Below are 18,674 nucleotides of genomic sequence, written 5' to 3'. Positions count from 1 at the left end.
CCTTTACACACAATGATTATCGCTTGAATGACTGAATGAATTAACGTCTTTTTTTGCATAAAATGCTGAGCATTTAAACCTACAAATAATCATCTGAAACCCTCTCCATTTCCCCCATTAACTAAAGTAAACATTAGTAGATGTTCTTTGCTCAGATAGGCGTGTGTTTATGCGAGGAAGACTCTGGCCTGCAGGTTTTTAATTAGTGTGACGAAAAGCCATTGTCTTCTGCTGATATGAGTAAACAAGTAGTCATTGTGTTTTGCAAGGCAAACTATCACCCCTCCCCTCAAGTCTTTCAGTTTTTTCAAAAACTAAATGAATTCCATTTAAATGAAACAAAAAGAGAACTACCTAACAACTATTTTTATGCAGGCTGAAATTTAAGAGATAAGCGACACGTGAACGAATAGTGCACGATGGCCACGCATTTATGTGTAACGATTGTTGCTCACTTTCGCTCATTTGGAAGGATTTTGGGCGATAATCGTTGGATGCAGACGCAGCATAGCTCACTTTGCTATGTGGTTTCCTTAACTCCAATTGACCTAAATGAGTTACAGAAACAATGTAGAAAAGTTCACTCAGCTGTTTCCATAAAACTTCAAGCAGCCTGTATACAGTGCCATAATGTCTAAGATGTAATACGGCTTTAAAGCCTGCAAGAAAGTGTGGAAGTCATTACTGTTCTGTATGACCAATGTGGGAAGACACCCGGGGCTATGTAGATACAAGCGTAATTATAACATGAACTTGCCTGTCTGTATTACTATTCTCTTAGGCACATGAGCCCCATCTAGTAAAAGGTGGCTGGTTCGGGGTGTGAAGCCTGGCCTTTAGATCATACAGTGAGAATCAGTTGAGTATTTCCCTTTATTCATGTGATGTAACTCTACAAGTACTGAGGTATATATTTGGTGATGTCTACGTCATGTACACGTCAATAGATTAGGGTTTGATAGTAGACAATCTTGCAGTAAACAAGTCGAAAAATCCAACTTGTCCGACGTAACTGCCAACTTTCGTCTGGTTCTGACAGCCCTTATTAGACTCTACATTGTCAGCAGGTCCTGGCAACAGTATCAGCGTCTAGTATCATTATCTCACCTTCTTCATTCAAAACAGCATAATAAAGTTAGCATGAAGGAGAACTTACTGCACAGACGAAGCAGGTGTCATGCCAGCTGAACCCTAGTGCTTCCAAGAAACGGTCACCGGCATCAATCTTAAAATCGCAGCCTCGGCACTTAGTACCAAACATCTTCTCATAATCTACGCAGCAAAAAACACCTGTTATTGTTGTTGAAACATTTTTTAGAAGGAACATACAAGAATAAAGCTTCTGTGGCGGTCTTATTATCCCGTCAGTGCGCAAACAGAGGATGGTCTCCGATGGCATCATCTTACCTCTTTCACAATATGGCTGTCCTTCCTCCATGTAAAAGGCACGATTGCGAATAGGGGTCTTACAAAAAGCACAAGTGAAACACTGAACGTGCCAAGTCATCTTCAGAGCGTGCATAATCTCCTGAAAATGGAAGAATTGGGAAGTCAGCGCAAGATATGACCAATCAATGAGATAATGAAATACACTAGCACGCATTGGGAAAGTAAATGTCACTGGAACTTATCAGTGAAATCAAAGAAAGCCGCAGCTAACAAGCAGAAGCTTCCTTGTCAGACATAAACAGGGAGATAGCACTGCAAATATTGTAAGAAAAAGGAAGTCTGCAATCATAAAGGACAATTCCAACAGCTAGCCCTCTTAGGCCGCACATACATGCTGTGTTTGCATATCGCTAAATTACCTGACATGTCTTTTGCACTTTTTATGAAAAAACATTGAAGCCCCTAGAAAAAGTTGTCGTTTTGCTGCAAAACCCGGCATGCAGTTACATCTCAGGCAGATATGCAAATGATTAGTTGTGGCGTGATTAGATGAACAGTCTTGCCACCTGAGGTTCTAAAAGTGGTTCAACCCTTGGCCTATGAAAGGCTCTGAAGCTTCTTATGTGTAGTGACCACTTCATCCAGTTACCAGAGTTTGAGAGGGGTGCATTATTGGAGTGTGAGAAGCATTGTCCACCACCTTGGAAGTTTTGACCGGAGGTGTTGGATTTGTGAGGGCATGCATAAAAGGCAACTGGGCTTAGAGCACCTTCGACAGACCACCAGTAGAAAGGACCATCTGATTGTCTGACAATAACGGTCAGCTTCAACTGTTTCGTTGTCCGCCATCCAGATACAAGTGACAACATTGTTACAAGCCGCTGTGTCTGTCCGAATCATTTCCAGACGCTTGGCTGAAAGATATTTGGTCTCATGCCCATTAACATGTACCCATCCAGCCTTGCCTCCATTTGCAATAGTGTCGGGAATGCTGAAATTGGATTACTACAGAGTGGTACAGGGTTGTCTTCAGGAATTAATCCAGATTTAGTTTGGCAACTAACGACCGCCATGTTTGTGTCTGGAGACCTAGGGGTGAGCGTCTCAATCCTGCAGGATAATCGTTGCATGTAAAAGGGCCTTAAGGGGTTATGGCTTGAAGGGCTGCTCTGTTGACATAATTCTCATTCACTTCTATGGCCGTTATAGAAATAACATAGTACAGGGTGCTTGGCTGTATTGCGAGAGGGCAGCGTTTCAATATGCCTCCCCGCTCTGTTCAGAGTGGGAGATTTGAAAAAAATTAAAAATCACACTGCGGATGTCCATGACGTCAGATTCACGGACATGCGCAGTGCATACTCAGCCCATACGTGGTCTCTGCCAGCAGAGCAAAAGGGTGGTGTATGTGTAAGACGGCGTAGGCCCGTATTTTAAGTTATATATATGCAAGTAGCCATCATTAAAGAAGTTTCTGAGATCAGACAAAATTGGGCAAAGGAGGGAGATGGTGCAAAATAAAAAATAAGCAATAAGCTTCACTGACTGGTTGAATGTGATTGTGTTCATTTTTGCGCTTGCGTGTAACATAATTCCTACACGCAAACTGCACATGGCAATGTATTTGATTGCCTGCGAATTACTGCGCAGGTGTAATACATGGTAATCCTACGCTCGTGTGAGCCCGGCCTAGATGTAGTAGAACATTCAAAAGTTATCATTAACATTTGTCAATCTTCCTTGATTCCACCTCATTAGATTCTTGTTATCTGCAGCACGATGTAACCAGCGCTCATACAGACACTGACATTTATGGAAGGCAGTTCCACTTATTCCCCGTACGACACATTAGAAACAAGAACAGTGTTAACCTTTCTGGAAGGCGACAGGTAGATAACACAAGTTATAGCGGTGACGTTACTTCTAATGTTACTATGAAGCTGGATGTATGTGTTTTTGTGCTTTACTGATAATAATCCCTTCTTAATTATGCATGCTCTGTTGTTATCATCTTATCATCAAAACACATTTTCCTAGAATAACACATTAATAAATAAGAACCATGGCTGACCATTAGTGATGAGCGAGCATACTCGCTAAGGGCAATCGCTTGATCGAGCATTGCCCTTAACGAGTACCTGCCCGCTCGAGAGAAAAGGTTCGGCTGCTGGCGGCGGGCGGGGAGCGGCGGGGGAGAGTGGGAAGGAACGGAGGGGAGATCTCTCTCTCTCCCTCTCTCCCACCCCGCTCCCCCTGCTCACTGCTGTCACCCGCGCCAGAAGCTGAACCTTTTCTCTCAAGCGGGCAGGTACTCGCTAAGGGCAAAGCTCGCTCGAGCAATTGCCCTTAGCGAGTATGCTCGCTCATCTCTAATGATCATCTTTGCATGAGGGGTGTTGTACAGTACTGTATTGTGGCTCCATACTACATCCAAGTTACCCAATTGGGATACAGCACCCATAGAAGTCCATGGAGCCCAACTTGCTACTGAGACATACAGAGGATTTCTGTATTCTTCCCTGGACGTACATCTCCATAATACAGGCAGAACACAGTGTGCCTATGGTGCTCCACCCTAATGGCTTAGCTATTCCATGGATCCATGGCTTTCCATGCTAATTGTCTGTCATTTAAATTATTTATGAGGAAGAAAAATCACACATGACTTGTGGTTATTGTAGACATTTCCAACATTCCTGGATTCTCTGCGCCATGACAAAGTGCCCTGAGCTCCTGCCAACATCATGGCTCCTCTTCTTCTAGAAACATAGCATCAGATCATGTTTTATGATGGTTTAAAATCAATTATTCACTGTGCTCACCCCTGTGATCTTCTTTTTACACTTGGCACAGTTGGGAGCAAACCTGACATCATAGCAGCGTGGGCAGAATATAGATCCCTTCTCCTCAAAAAATCCTCCTTCCTCAAGTACTTTGTGACATTGGGAACAAGTGAATTCCTCAGGGTGGTAGTAACGTCCCAATGCCAACAGATATCGCCCTCTGTAAAGACAGTTCACAACAACACACTAATTACTTCAGTAAAAGGGAATAGCTCAAGTATTTCATTCTACGTTTCATTCATTAGTCTGCAGAATGGAATTAGAGCTTTACTTGTGTTTAATTAAAAGAATACAATACATTTCTCTGCAGTGGCCATTACCTATATTTCTGTATACAAAGTTCAGCAGGGTGTGTGTGATTTATGCCAGTGGCATAGAATGGAAGTTAATTGACACACAGTACTGTGTAAAAGTTTTAAGCAGGTGTGGAAAAATTGCTGCAAAGTAAAAAAAAAATTTTTAAATCTAGGAGGCGACTGATTGGCTCCAAATTTATTCTTCTGCAGGACGACGATCCCAAACATACAGGCAATGTCATTAACTATCTTCAGTGTAAAGAAGAACAAGGAGTCCTGGAAGTGATGATATGGCCCCACAGAGCCCTGATCCCAACATCATCGTCTGGGATTACATGAAAAAACAGATGGATTTGACTACATACACAGATCTGTGGTTAGTTCTCCAAGATGTCAACCTCCCTGCCGAGTTCCTTCAAAAACTGTGTGCAAGTGTACCTAGAAGAATTGATGCTGCTCTGAAGGTAAAAGATGGTCACAACAAACATTGATTTGATTTAGATTTCTCTTTTATTCATTCACTCTGTATTAATAACACTTCTATTTTTTTAAGTATTCTCACTTTGCAGCATTTTGCACGCCTACCTGAAGCTTTTACACAGTAGTGTGTATATATATATATATATATATATATATATATATATATATACACACACACACACATAGAGAGAGATAGCCTTATTGATGTGTATAGGTAACAGTGTTACTATTTTGCTTTAATTGGGTATTCTGGGACATTTTTATTTTCTCTATCAATGATCGATAGGTCATCCATTAAGGATCGTCGGAGGCCTACTGCTCGGATCCCCACTGATCAGCTGATTCACGGGGTTACTGTGGTCAGCGCAAGAAGTAGAAAGCGCTGACCATATAGCAGAGACACAGGTTGATATTACAGGCGCAGCTCCTGTTGACCTCAATGGTATCTGCACCTGCGATACCAACTGGCAGCTGCACTATGAACAGAGCTGCGTGCTTCTGACTTTGTCCGCAATGACAGCGGGCCCAGCGAACAGCTAATTCCAAGTGGCAGGGCCCCACCGATCATCTATTGATGACCTATCCCAAAAATAGGTGATCAATACTAAAGTTCTGGAAACCCCCATCAACTACACCTCCAGCATTTCAATAAAAATGTAATTAAATTCCTTCCATCTGCTGACCCTATCCAAGCCTGTATAGCAATGCTGATAAGTGATCTGCAGTAAAAAGGAAACAGCTTAGTGTATCTGCTCTAGTGGCCAGTGTGAGAACTGCAGGATTTTAAGGATTTCTTATATGGATAGTCAGATAAAAAGCAACAAAAATGGTTTGTAATAAAACCCCAAGTGAAAATATGCAATTTTAATTATCACAATGTTTAGGTTTCAACATCTGCGCTGGGAATTACGCTTTCCTGCTCTGGACAGAACAGAACAGCGCCGGGCGGACCCGGTTGATATAATGGGGTCCATCTGCTTTCCACCCAGATACCCGGCTTTTGACGGAAGAAAAAGTGCTGCATACAGCACTTTTTCTTCCAGTATTGTCAGCCGCATCTGTGATGGCACCCCGGCTGCAGGTTCTGGCGCAGAAGTGAATCCACCCTTCCAGTGCCTGATTATGGCACTAATGGCAATGGGACAAACATATAGGATACAACATACTCTAGGGAGAAAGCACTTACCGGATAACCTTATTGCACTGGGAACAGATAGGAGTCTTGTCACCAGTGGAGGTGGGTTGAGCCGCCTGCAGGATGGAGTTACGGTTTTGGGCAGGGGTGGGGGTTGCTGGCTGACTATGTTTAGTCATGACAGTGGTAGTTTTATCAGGTGCATAACGCTCAGCAAACGTAGGATCCGTGGTCCAAGGGGGGCGAACTGCAGGTCCTGAAGGCGGTGGTGGAGGGGGCGGGAAATCAGTGAAATCTGAAAAAGAATAACCATTTATTTGGGCTGTAAGCTCTATAGAGAGCTGCAACTCTTCCACACATTTGGTCTCCTTTCTGCATTTATTAAATGGTAATTAACATTTCAAACAACTTATGTTTTTATGTTATCCAGTGATAACACGCTGCCATTTCCTTTTTAGATACGCTATACACTTTCCGACATGATGATTTTAAGTCTGTGTGTGTTTCAGACAGTTACAAAGCAGACTTTGCCGTTCTCGGCACAGTTTATAGAACACAGCACAGCAGCCAGGCTCCTCCCACCAGTCCTGAGAGAACTGGGAATCAGATGTAAACCCTGCAGAGGGGGAAATAGAAAAAGATACCGGCTACAAGTCACACAAGTCATAGAATGACCTGAAAGAGGGTTATTCCTCATCTACACACCCATGGCAGCTTATTCCAAAAGTCACCTGAAATGTCTGTATTACTGAGCTTAATTCTTGGTAATAATGGCTTGAAATCCCCTTTAAACTATAAGGGCTCATTCACCGGGCATATACAGCTTTGGTTCATGAAATATGCAGCATTTTCACGGACCGAAACAGTGTGTATCCCCTGCGTCTTGCATTTTTGTGCGTGCATATTCATTGCATGTTTCAAGTATGCAAGAAAAAACAAAACTGCAATTTCTCCTACCTTCGTGTGTAAATACACAGTGAATATGCATGTAACACAACACGCGTATTTGCACAATTCCATTCTCTTTAATGGGCAATTTTGGTCTATAATATGGACTAAAAAAACGACATGCTGCAACTTTTTTTATGAGCATAAAAAATGCATGTCTGAATACCCCAGTGCAAATCAATAGGGCTTAAGCGCTCTATATTACATGCGTAAAAAATGCACAATTAATACCGAACGCAAAAAGGCCTGTGTGAATGAGCCCTAAGGGTGCTATTACATCAACATTTCTCCTCTGCAAAATGCAGGCCGGCACGTGGACTTGTCAATTCAATCAATATCAATATGTCGATTGCAGTCAATCAACGTTCCTCTGACTGTGTTTGGCAGGGGAGAAAGACTGCATTGTACTAGCAGCCTATTGCAGGGGAATATGGCATTGCTCTCATATTACAAGTCAATCATTATTGTGATTTATCCTGTTTGAATTCCCCTAGCAGTAGACATTGGGGTGCGCTATTGTAAAAGCAATTGAGATCTAGTTGTGGGTAGGTAAGGCAAAAACAAAATTGTGAAAGGAAGCCTTCACACACATCCATTCATGTATTATGGCCGTGGAGTATATGGTCAAGGGTATCTGCACAAATATTCCATAGATAATAGTCAAAACTGGAAATTTACCAACCATGGAATCACTCTGCAGTGAAGAGAAATGTCTATAAAGTGTAAATATCACATGTGGGAGTATCTGCCGCAGACAGAATGGAATGAACACATGTAGAGGATGTAGACAAAATAATTAACGGGTATTTTGCAGAAATAGCAGTAATCACTCATTACAATTGTCCTGATTAAAGGGCAGCGATTTGGAAAATACAAATGTTAGAACAAAGCCATCTCAGCTGTAGGTAAATTGTGGATGTGAGATATCAGGGTCAGTGTGTGCGCTAGAGGAGCGGAATATTCTATGCTTTGGGTGCTTGTTTTGGCTACATGATATTCCTAGCTGGTGAATGCTCTATCACGTGGACAGACTAGTTTCTAGAAGGCTTCTCAAGCATGCTACCACTTCTACAGTGCATCATGTCCCATGGGAACAAGGAGAATTCTAAAATATGTTATTACAGATGTAAAATAGAATAGACATCCTAATTGGGAAACTACTGGTAGGTCAATAAATATCTCCATTGTATCGGCAAATATATCATGCGAGAAACAATGGGGTAAATGTATTACTGTATTAGGGCTCTTTCGCACGAGCGTCGTTTTGACGTTGAGTTGGTGTGTCAGAAAATCACATCTAAAAGAAGCCATAGTTTCCTAGGGGTTCTTTCAGATGAACAATTTTTTGATGCGCCGAAAAGATTTGTCTCCATCAAAACAAAGGTCGTGTCCTATCTTTTGATGGCACAGCATCGGTGGCTCCCATAGACTACTATGGGAGCCAGGGAGCCGTCTGGCAAAGGGAGGGTGCCGGGGGGGTTGAAGAGGGGCATACTCACTAATAGCAGCCGCGAAGTGCTTGTGGCTGCTATTCATTCACCCGATTTAAAGCTGGGATAGCCGCACTGTTTTAGCGCAACTATCTGAGCGTTAAAATGACACGTGAAAGAGCCCATAGACATTGAAAAGTCACATATAATGTTGCACACCACATTTGTACAGTAATTTTAAACTTTTTGCTGTTTTACACAAAAGACGCAGGAAAAGTGCATGGAGGCCATTTATATAGAGTCCTGGACCGCTTGATAAATTTAGAGCATCTTACTCTAACGCACATGTGCTGCCTCATGTTATGTGGCCCTCGGCATGCCGACGCCGCTCACCACTGAAGCGATTACCGCTGTTCCCGGCACACACTGACGTCAGTGTGCAGACGGATCCTCCTCCCCTGAGTCCCCTGCTCTTCAGTTCCGCAGGAGAGGACTCAGGGAGGAAGCATGCCGGGCACACACACTGACGTCAGTGTGTAGCCGGGCTCAGCGTGAGCAGAAGGAGAGCGGCGCTGACTGCAGGGAGGAGGTAAGTATAAGGGTTGGGGGAGGGTTAATATTACTGCTGCGGGGGGGTTAATATTGGTGCTGGAGGGGGTAATATTACTGCTGCTGGGGGGGGGGTTAATATTACTGCTGCTGGGGGGGGGTTAATATCACTGCTGCTGGGGGGGAGGTAATATTACTGCTGCTGGGGGGGAGGTAATATTACTGCTGCTGGGGGGGGTTAATATTACTGCTGCTGGGGGGGGGTTAATATCACTGCTGCTGGGGGGAGGTAATATTACTGCTGCTGGGGGGGAGGTAATATTACTGCTGCTGGGGGGGAGGTAATATTACTGCTGCTGGGGGGGGGGTTAATATTACTGCTGCTGGGGGGGGGGTTGATATTACTGCTGGGGGGTTGATATTACTGCTGCTGGGTGGGGTGATATTACTGCTGGGGATGATGTTGTTAAGGGGTTATTACTAGTGAGGGGGTATATATTACTGTGGGGGTCAATATTACTACTGGGGCCACTGTGGGATATCCTGTTACTGCTGGAGCCACTGTGAGATACCCTGTTACTACTGGGGCGACTGTGGGGCTCGCTGTTACTACTGGGGCCACTGTAGGGCTCGCTGTTACTACTGGGGCCACTGGAGGCTCGCTGTTACTAATGGGGCCACTGTGGGTGTCAATAGTTTTACTGGGGCCACTGTGGGGGTCAATATTTTTACTGGGGCTACTATGGGGGTCACTATTACTACTGTGACCACTATAGGGGTCATTATTAGGGCTTGTTCACATGGGCGTAATCGTATTTCGGTCGCACAAATACACTGCGTATTAGCGCAATCGAAAATCGCTTATGCCTGCATATTTGGGCACGCAAAAAAGAGCGATGATGGGCCCACTGAGATGGTGCGCAAATATGCAGTGAATACAGAGGTCTCCTGCACATTCACGACGTATTTGTGCAGCCCATTCACTTTCTACGGCCTATTGGGGTGCGTAGTACACAACAAAATAGGTCATGCTGTGTGAAAATATACATCATGTGAATGAACTCATTGAAATCAATGGCTTTCTATTCACTGGATATTATCTACGCAAATAGGCTTGTGTGAACAGGACCTTACTATACTGTCTCACAACCGGCCCTTTGAAGGTCACCATAAGCCCGATGTGGCCCTCGGTGAAAATGAGTTTGACACCCCTGCTCTAACGTATTGTGGTTTAACCCCTTGAGTGGCGGGTTTCCTACCACCCTGTCGTGCCCACCAGGGCAGGTTTTTTAAAATGGTCTAATCATTGAATTTCAACTAATTTTGCAGTTGCGTCTCAAGAGCCATAACTTTTTCATTTTTCCATTGACATGGCCATATGAGGGCTTGTTTTTGCCGGACAAGTTGTGATTTTTTTTAAACAGGGGGGAGGAAAAAAAGAAATGGAGAAAAAAGAAAAAAAGGGGCCATGTCATTAAGGGGGTTAAATAATGTATTAACTTCCTTCTCTGGGTCATTACGACGCACGGATACCACATGTGTGATTGTATTTTTGATTTTTTACAAAGTAAAGGGAGACAAGTGTTTTTATAATTTTTTAAATAATTTTTTAACTTTTTTTTTTAATTTTTTTAAATTTTTTTATTTTTTTGTCCCTTTAGGGGACTTCCACAGGGACCCATCAGGACTCCCTGATCACATTCCGGGGGTCCGATGGTGACAGCCCTTTACATGCTGCAGTGACAGCCCTTTACATGCTGCAGTCACATAGACTGCAGCATGTAAAGGGTTAACACAGCAGAGATCTGAGGTTTTCTCTGATCTCTGCTGTAAGAGCTAGTACCTAGCTGTCCTCTCACAGCCAAGCACCAAGCTCTCCCTGCCACAGAGACCATCGGCTTGCTTCTGACAAGCCGATGGTCTCTATGGCAACCTGTAAACAAAGCAGGAGATTGCCGGCAGATCGGCAATATCTTCTGCTGGTTTTTCAAAGCCCTTGCTTTGTTCTCTGTGGGTCTATGCAGGCAGAGCACACTGTCACAGCTTGTGGCATTGTGCTCTGCAGCTCCCATAGTGATACAAAGCCTGGAAATCTTCTGGGCTATGTCGCTATGAGCGGTGGAGCTTGTCCCGGAAAATTTCCGGGCATGCCACTCAAGGGGTTAAGACTGACATAAGAAAACACCAGTCTAAAGAAGATCTCCGCCATTGAATCCAATATACCTTACACAATAACTACAAAGAATTAAACATCCCTGGACTCCTCCGGACCTGGCCTATAGGCACCATAACGTAGTTTATGGTGCAAAAAAGAATATGAAACAATGCCTCTACAGCGCCACCTATCAGAAGGCAGCATTCCTGCAAGTCAATGTCAGTATGAGCCAAAGCCAGAGTCTTCTCCAGAAGGAAAAGATACCCATGCACAGACAGACTGTTTTGGGGTTTTTGCCCCTCAGCAGTGTGCAGTAGGTTGCTGGCTGGCTGGGTGAGAGGCCTGTGACCTAGCAAGTGTGAGGAGATTTATAAGGCCATGCATGCTCCTCTGGGAAATGTGTGCAGATGGGAAGATAGAACAATACCTCTGGAGAGCCATAGTAGCTCATAGGTGATGACTGGTTCCCTTTAACTAGGCATGGGGCACATGAATGATTTGTATGGCTCTGCTTACTATCCCAACATGAAAAAATAACCCTTTGATTTGGAGACTGGTGATGAAATGAATACGGCAGTGCTGAAAATAACATTCCTCTGTTGTACACCTTACACATCTGTCAATTCCATTATCATTTACCTTGGCCAGAGATACCAGATACATTCTTCCCCTCTTGCCTGCCAGAGAAGAAAAACAGGGTTACAATGTTATATAATACAAAACAAACATCATGTCACGCAATACAGAAAAACTGTAAGTGTTGCAAATTGAAATAAACCACAGTTGACTACATAGTGTCTGGGGAAGTAGTGACTGACATGATGATCTTATGAGATTATTTACTCCTTACTTCATTCATGTTGATATAACGATTGAGTCATTTCTACAGAACATTCACAGCCACCAAGAGCACAACTTGATTAGGGAATGGTGGAGAGCCAGGGGCATATACACATATGATTGGGAATTTATAGTATTCTACATCATCCAACATCAGAAAAGGGAAGCATAAATGATTTAACCCCTTGAGTGGCACGCCCGGAAAATTTCCGGGACGAGCTCCACTGCTCATAGCAACATAGCCCGGAAGATTTCCGGGCTATGTATCAGTATGGGAGCTACAGAGCACAATGCTACAAGCTGTGACATTGTGCTCTGCCTGCACAGACCCACACAGAGCAGTGCAAGGGCTTTGAAAAACCAGCAGAAGATATTGCCGATATGTCGGCAATCTCCTGCTTTGTTTACAGGTTGCCATAGAGACCATCGGCTTGTCAGAAGCAAGCCGATGGTCTCTGTGGCAGGGAGAGCTGATGCTTGGCTGTCAGAGGACAGATAGGTACCAGCTCTTACAGCAGAGATCAGAGAAAACCTCTGATCTCTGCTGTGTTAACCCCTTACATGCTGCAGTCTATGTGACTGCAACATGTAAAGGGCTGTCACTGCAGCATGTTAAGGGCTGTCACCATCGGACCCCTGGAATGTGATCAGGGGTCCTGATGGGTCCCTGTGGAAGTCCCCTAAAGGGACAAAAAAAAGAAAAAAAAAAAAGTTAAAAAATTATAAAAAAAATAATAAAAACACTTGTCTCCCTTTACTTTGTAAAAAAAATCAAAAATACAATCACACATGTGGTATCCATGCGTCGTAATGACCCAGAGAAGGAAGTTAATGCATTATTTAACCCCTTAATGACATGGCCCCTTTTTTCCTTTTTCCCCATTTCTTTTTTTCCTCCCCCCTGTTTAAAAAATCACAACTTGTCCCGCAAAAAACAAGCCCTCATATGGCCATGTCAATGGAAAAATGAAAAAGTTATGGCTCTTGAGACGCAACTGCAAAATTAGTTGAAATTCAATGATTAGACCATTTTAAAAAACCTGCCCTGGTGGGCACGACAGGGTGGTAGGAAACCCACCACTCAAGGGGTTAATGCTTGAAAATGCGCCTCACCATTGTAACCTCAAGTATATGGATTCCATGAAAACTTTTCACAATAATGTCAAGTTCTACATAAGTTAGCCCCTCGTTACTGCTCAGTGACAGCTACTGTCTGTACCACTTCTTACCAGCTTTAGCTTTAATCTGCATTACAGCATATATAAATCAATGCCTTCGTCATCCAATTACAAATGCTTATGGGTAAGGAGCATAATGGGCATCAGCATAAACAAAATCCTTCCAGTGTTTCCTATTAGTAGATGGAAAGGTTCATACTAACATTTTAGACCCTGACCCGTCATCAGAGATCAATAAAAAGGACTGCTACATTTACACTTTTTTCATCATAATACATTTATCCTATAGGCAAATCCAGGCTTACAAAAAAAAAAAGCATCAACTTTTGCCTGGACTGGAAATTAAGTGGCTAATGCTGCAGATTTCCAGCCACTCGGAAAGCATGATCCCCTCCTCCCTGCCGGAGCAGACATCTGTCACCAGTCTCGCTATGTACAGGAATTGCACTAGAAAGTGTCATGTCCTGGAGCTCAGTCATTACATAAAAGGCATCGCTCGATGCATGCACACTATAACAATGCTTTCTCGCCTTCGCATCCATGCACAGAAGAATGACGCGACGATTACAATCTGCATACAAGTGACAGCATAACCTGCCCTCTCGGCACTGGCTCATGATTGCCGCACTATAGTTTCATTGGATTTATATGGGCTGGAGCATGTCGCAGTGCTGAGATCAGCATGTTCCTGCAGAATGCTAAGAGAGAGCGGGGATGTAAAACTGCCATTTATTCATGAGCAGCTCAGTAAAGACACCAGATATTGTTCTCGGATGCCTGGAGGTGCGATCTCCATACCAGCCAGCGCACACTATTAATAACTTTTTCACCTCCACCTTCGCAGCTCTTAAAGAGGACTTGGCACCTCTCCTGACTTGTCTGTTTTAGTGAATATTCCCCATAAAATAACAATTCTGGATTACCTTTACTGAGAACTCTGCGTCCTCCTGTCCTCTGTTATTCCTCCTAGAACCCTATGGATACGTTACCACTCCTCTTGTCACAGGGGTGTGTCCCTACATAGTCTGATTCAGGCAGAATGAATGGACAATGCCATGGGAAACACCCCCAACTGGTAACACCCTATTGTCAGCTTATTCAGACATTTCAGGGAAGAACAACAGAGGAACGGTACAACCTAAAGAAAAGTTGGTCTAGAATTGCTTTATAAAGAATAAAAGTATTTACTAAAACAGAGGAACTGATAGGTCCTCTATAACATAGAACTGTTGTATTTTGTAACTTGGTTTAAAGAGGACTTAAATAAATAAATCTTGTCATTTGTATAGCGCCAACTTATTCCGCAACGCTTTCAGGTCATTTTATTTACTAAACGCCACCCAACCCTCACCCAAGCTGGGTTCTCATTTTGCCGACCTCGGAAGGATGGAAGGCTGAGTCAACCTTGAGCCGGCTACCTGTCACTGGATAAATTCAATGGGGTTGGCTGCATGGTTCTGCAGACTTTATCCCATACTCACCTTCCTCCACCTGGACAGGTTCTTCTTAGGTCCAGCTCTCAATACTGTCAATATTTCAAGTGGTCGGCCCCCACCTTTACTCTCAATAGGAGATATTGTACTGTCAATCGAGTCCAGCATCACAGGTTGAGTGAGCAGTGCGGACCACCCACCACAAAAGGCACTTTTCTATCCAGCTAACAAGACTGACCGTGATGGAAACTACTTTTACTGTGTAAAAGGTTAAGGCAGGTATGGAGAAAAGTATGCAAAGTTAGAATGCTTCAAAGATACAAGGCGTCTGGTTGACTCCAAAATTTTTCGGCAGATGGATAACAGCACCAAATATATGTATACCTGGATGCGAGATATACGTATGCGGCATGCAGCCAGTACGCAATGATATGTAGGGGGCTACAAAGGAGGGCATTATTTTTTACGGTGGGCATTATGAAGAAATGATTACTGTGTGGGTAACACTATTACTTAATAGGGGGCACTATCACTATGGGGAGAAACTGAGTGGGCAATTGTGGGCAGCAGATGGAGGAGAGTGTGCAGAGACGAGCTAGAGCTGGAAAAAAACTTCATGATGGACTGGTCCCATATAGAGAAGAAGAGTGAAAATGTATGATACCAATCAGGCAAGATGTCACCTATGATCACTGGAGGTAAGTGCACTGCAATCACTATTACTGCATAGAGTTGGTATCTAACTATTATTTAGTGACTACATTACTTAAAGGTATTGTATACTAGAGCTGAGTCTGTTAGATCACTACATGACCAGGACAGATTTTCATTGTCTGGGAGTAAACGACGAAGCTTTGCATTCAATGCCTACCAGCAGAGATTTTGAAAACTGTGAAGAACTGAAAAGAACAAAGTATATTAGAAAATTAGATAAACTTTTCCCCTTATAATAAGATTTATTTCCAGATGCAGAAACACCCCTTTAATGATAACAGTCTACTCTCCATAAAGTTTAGGGGGCAAATATTCTACCATATCTGCTTAACAAAGCTTCTATTCATTATTATTAACTGTGTCTTCCTCTAAAACAGATGACACACATTGAAGGATGTTTAAAACCAAAACTGTGATTTCCCTGGTATCACACTGAGCTGTTCAATGACATGTCATTCACACTGACACTTATCTCCCGATGTGGAGGTGGTTAATGTATAGCTAACACTTTCCTACAGCATGATATGCAATGCCTATAGGATAAGCAAAACAATCATCCTTATTGCTTCATGGGCAGCAGAAATAAAGTAAATGGCTCTGGTTCAAAATAGGAAAAAGGTAAGATCTGAACCACTGGAGTATCCACATCTCCGATGTCCATTATAAATAAATACAGCGTACGTAATTATATTAATTGGCTTATATTCACACCACATTGGGTGATAGAAATAGGAAAGTTTCCAACGGACACACCAAATGTAACCATAGGCCCGTAATCTTAAAGAAGAAGGACAAAAGTCTACCCTTGTGGCCTCCATAGGCCCTCGATTCTCCAAAGGAGGACAGAAGTGTACCCTTGTGGCCTCTGTTAGGCTGGTCTGTGTCAATACAGATTTCATTTTGCTATTTAGGGAATTTTAGTAGATTGAGATATTTAAACAGTGGTCCACCGCCAAAAAAAAGGATGCCGTAAAGTATACCTCTGACCTATAGACTAAGGACGTTGTCAAAAGAGCCCAACGTGCCTGTTTTGTCTTCCCCTATAAAGATGAAAATGGCTATTGAAGAACTTCTACCGGTGTCTTTTATACATTGTACAAATGAATCTCCAGCACAGAAAGTAGAAATCCACTTAATTTTTATTGTATATCATGTAAAAAAAAATTTTAGATCCCTGTCCCTAGAAATCACCTACACATTTTGAGCATGAGTGGGAGCCAGAAGGCTCGAAACATGTAATCTCTAGGGACAGGGGTCTGTTATGCTTTTTACACATGATATACAATAAAGATTACATGGATTTTACTTCCTGGGCTAGAGATCTATTCATACAATGCTGTGATCCTTGCTGAAGCCAGAACCGCTTCGAGACCTAGTCTATATACTATGTCAGTAGTAGCAAGGGCTTTCTTTAGTGACATCTGTACAATTGGAGGACAATTGGTGGTGAGGAGATTACATGAGATCAGTTATATATATATAGTATACATTGGCTGTCTTATAACCTTGAGAATTTTTGGAAGGATATGTTACCCTGTGAGTATTATTTCAGATTTAAAAGGGTTGTCAGAGTCATGTAAACTGCATGTAAAGGGGTCCTCCATGATGAAAAAGAACAAAGCGGCTCATATTCACCTCTCCCTGCTTGTCCCCAGCCGGTGGCATGGGGAGAGGAGAATATGAGCTGCTTTGTTCTTTTTCACCATGGGGGCCCCTTTATATGCAGTTTACATAATTTGGACAACCCCTTTAATATACAGAATTATTCTACATAACAAAAGGATAACTTTCTTAATATACAGATGTAGTAAATTTTAACTTGACCTTTAGCACATTATAACTTTCTGTGCCACAGCTTGTTTTTCCCTCTCAACCGCTTCACAAACGCTTTTCTTGTATTAAGATAAGAGAAGAATAGTTTTTGAATAGCTTAAGATGACTTATCACAGAAAGTTATGACAGTCAGGTTACACTTTGCTGCATTTGTACAGCTCAGAGTTGCTTTTATACGTCAGCTGGCTGGTCGACAAGAGTGTTGACAGATACAGGCCTAACAGCTTATCTGAGCTCCTAGCTCATTAGTACATATGCAAAATGATCGCTCAAAACTGTCAGTTTCTGACAAATTTTGAGCGATCATCTGTGTGTAAATGCACCTTAACAAAGCATTAAAGGGGATGTCCAGTTGTAAACTGGCAGGATGGGCCATCAATAGCAGATAAGGAGGGGTATACCACCCAGCATCCCTACCAATTAGCTGTTCAGTTGGTCAATGTGTTCCTACATTGAGCCGATTTCTACAGGAAGCAAATAGCTCCGTTCTTACTGTAGTGGCCATGGTTAGTATTACATGCAAAGGGCTCATTCACTTCAATGGGATCTTTATGTGTAATACCAAGCCTAGCCACTGCAGGGGGAACAGAGCTGTCTGCTTTCTGCAGAAATTAGCTCAATACACAAACGCACTGCCTTGAGAACAGCTGATCCGTGGGGTTCCGGGGAAGCAAATCCCCACTGATCTACTGTCAATGCAGATAGGACATCAATAGTTTGCAACTGGACAACCCCTTTAACTCAGGATCTGTAAAATACAACCCTGATTCCAAAAATGTTGGAATGCTATGTAAAATGTAAGTATATGTACAGCAAAAAAGGATGGAATGATTTGGAAATGGTGAGGTGAAGTGAGAAAAGGAGACCCTTCTCTTTGTCTGTACTGCAATCTGAAATTCATCTGGTTAAAATGGCCGTGAGTGGAGTTTTCTGTGAACCCGATTGTTACTGCTGGAGGGTGTCTGGCAATTACATCGTCCAGTAGGTGATTTCACTGGAAGAGTGTCATTTGATGGGAGGTCCATCTCCGCCAGTGATCCAGGCTCTCTCCTTGCCTGTTCAACTAAAAAACGCCCTCTTTTTTGCTGAGTGACATCTCCAGCTCTGCCCACTGAACACACCGTGGGGTCCACTATCAAAGCGCTTGCATCACACGTGTGATGTCATTCCAGCCAGGGATAGAGAGAAAGTCACATCACTGTGCGCCTAATTGCACTATGCAGTGCAAGTACTTTGGGCAGAACGCATGATGTCTCCAACAGGCAGAGCTGGCGATGTGACTCAGCAAGGTGTTTTTTAGTTTTTGAATAGGCGGGGAGAGAAACAGAACTGCTAGTGGATGTAGACTGCCCATCGGACAATCCTAGCTAATTAGCATACGGCATGCAAACCATATCTGAGGCAATATCTGAGAGCCAGATTGGAGTAACATAAAGGTACAACTACATTCC

At 43.0% G+C, this 18,674-nt stretch overlaps 1 protein-coding gene across 1 annotated transcript in view; it reads right to left on the bottom strand.

Annotated features, from left to right (window-relative positions):
* The window catches only part of PDLIM7 (PDZ and LIM domain 7), a 109,430-nt gene that overhangs the window by 4,563 nt on the left and 86,193 nt on the right, over nt 1-18,674 (bottom strand). The window contains exons 6-10 of the mRNA XM_066591158.1: nt 11,865-11,902; nt 6,195-6,438; nt 4,212-4,392; nt 1,408-1,528; nt 1,157-1,272 (exon numbers count right to left, since the gene is read on the bottom strand). Coding sequence (XP_066447255.1) covers nt 1,157-1,272; nt 1,408-1,528; nt 4,212-4,392; nt 6,195-6,438; nt 11,865-11,902 — 700 coding nt within the window. The remainder of the gene's footprint in view (nt 1-1,156; nt 1,273-1,407; nt 1,529-4,211; nt 4,393-6,194; nt 6,439-11,864; nt 11,903-18,674) is intronic.

Source organism: Eleutherodactylus coqui, chromosome 2 (genome assembly GCF_035609145.1).
Source record: "Eleutherodactylus coqui strain aEleCoq1 chromosome 2, aEleCoq1.hap1, whole genome shotgun sequence".
NCBI lineage: Eukaryota > Metazoa > Chordata > Amphibia > Anura > Eleutherodactylidae > Eleutherodactylus > Eleutherodactylus coqui.
This window is presented reverse-complemented; position numbering and strand designations above follow the sequence as displayed.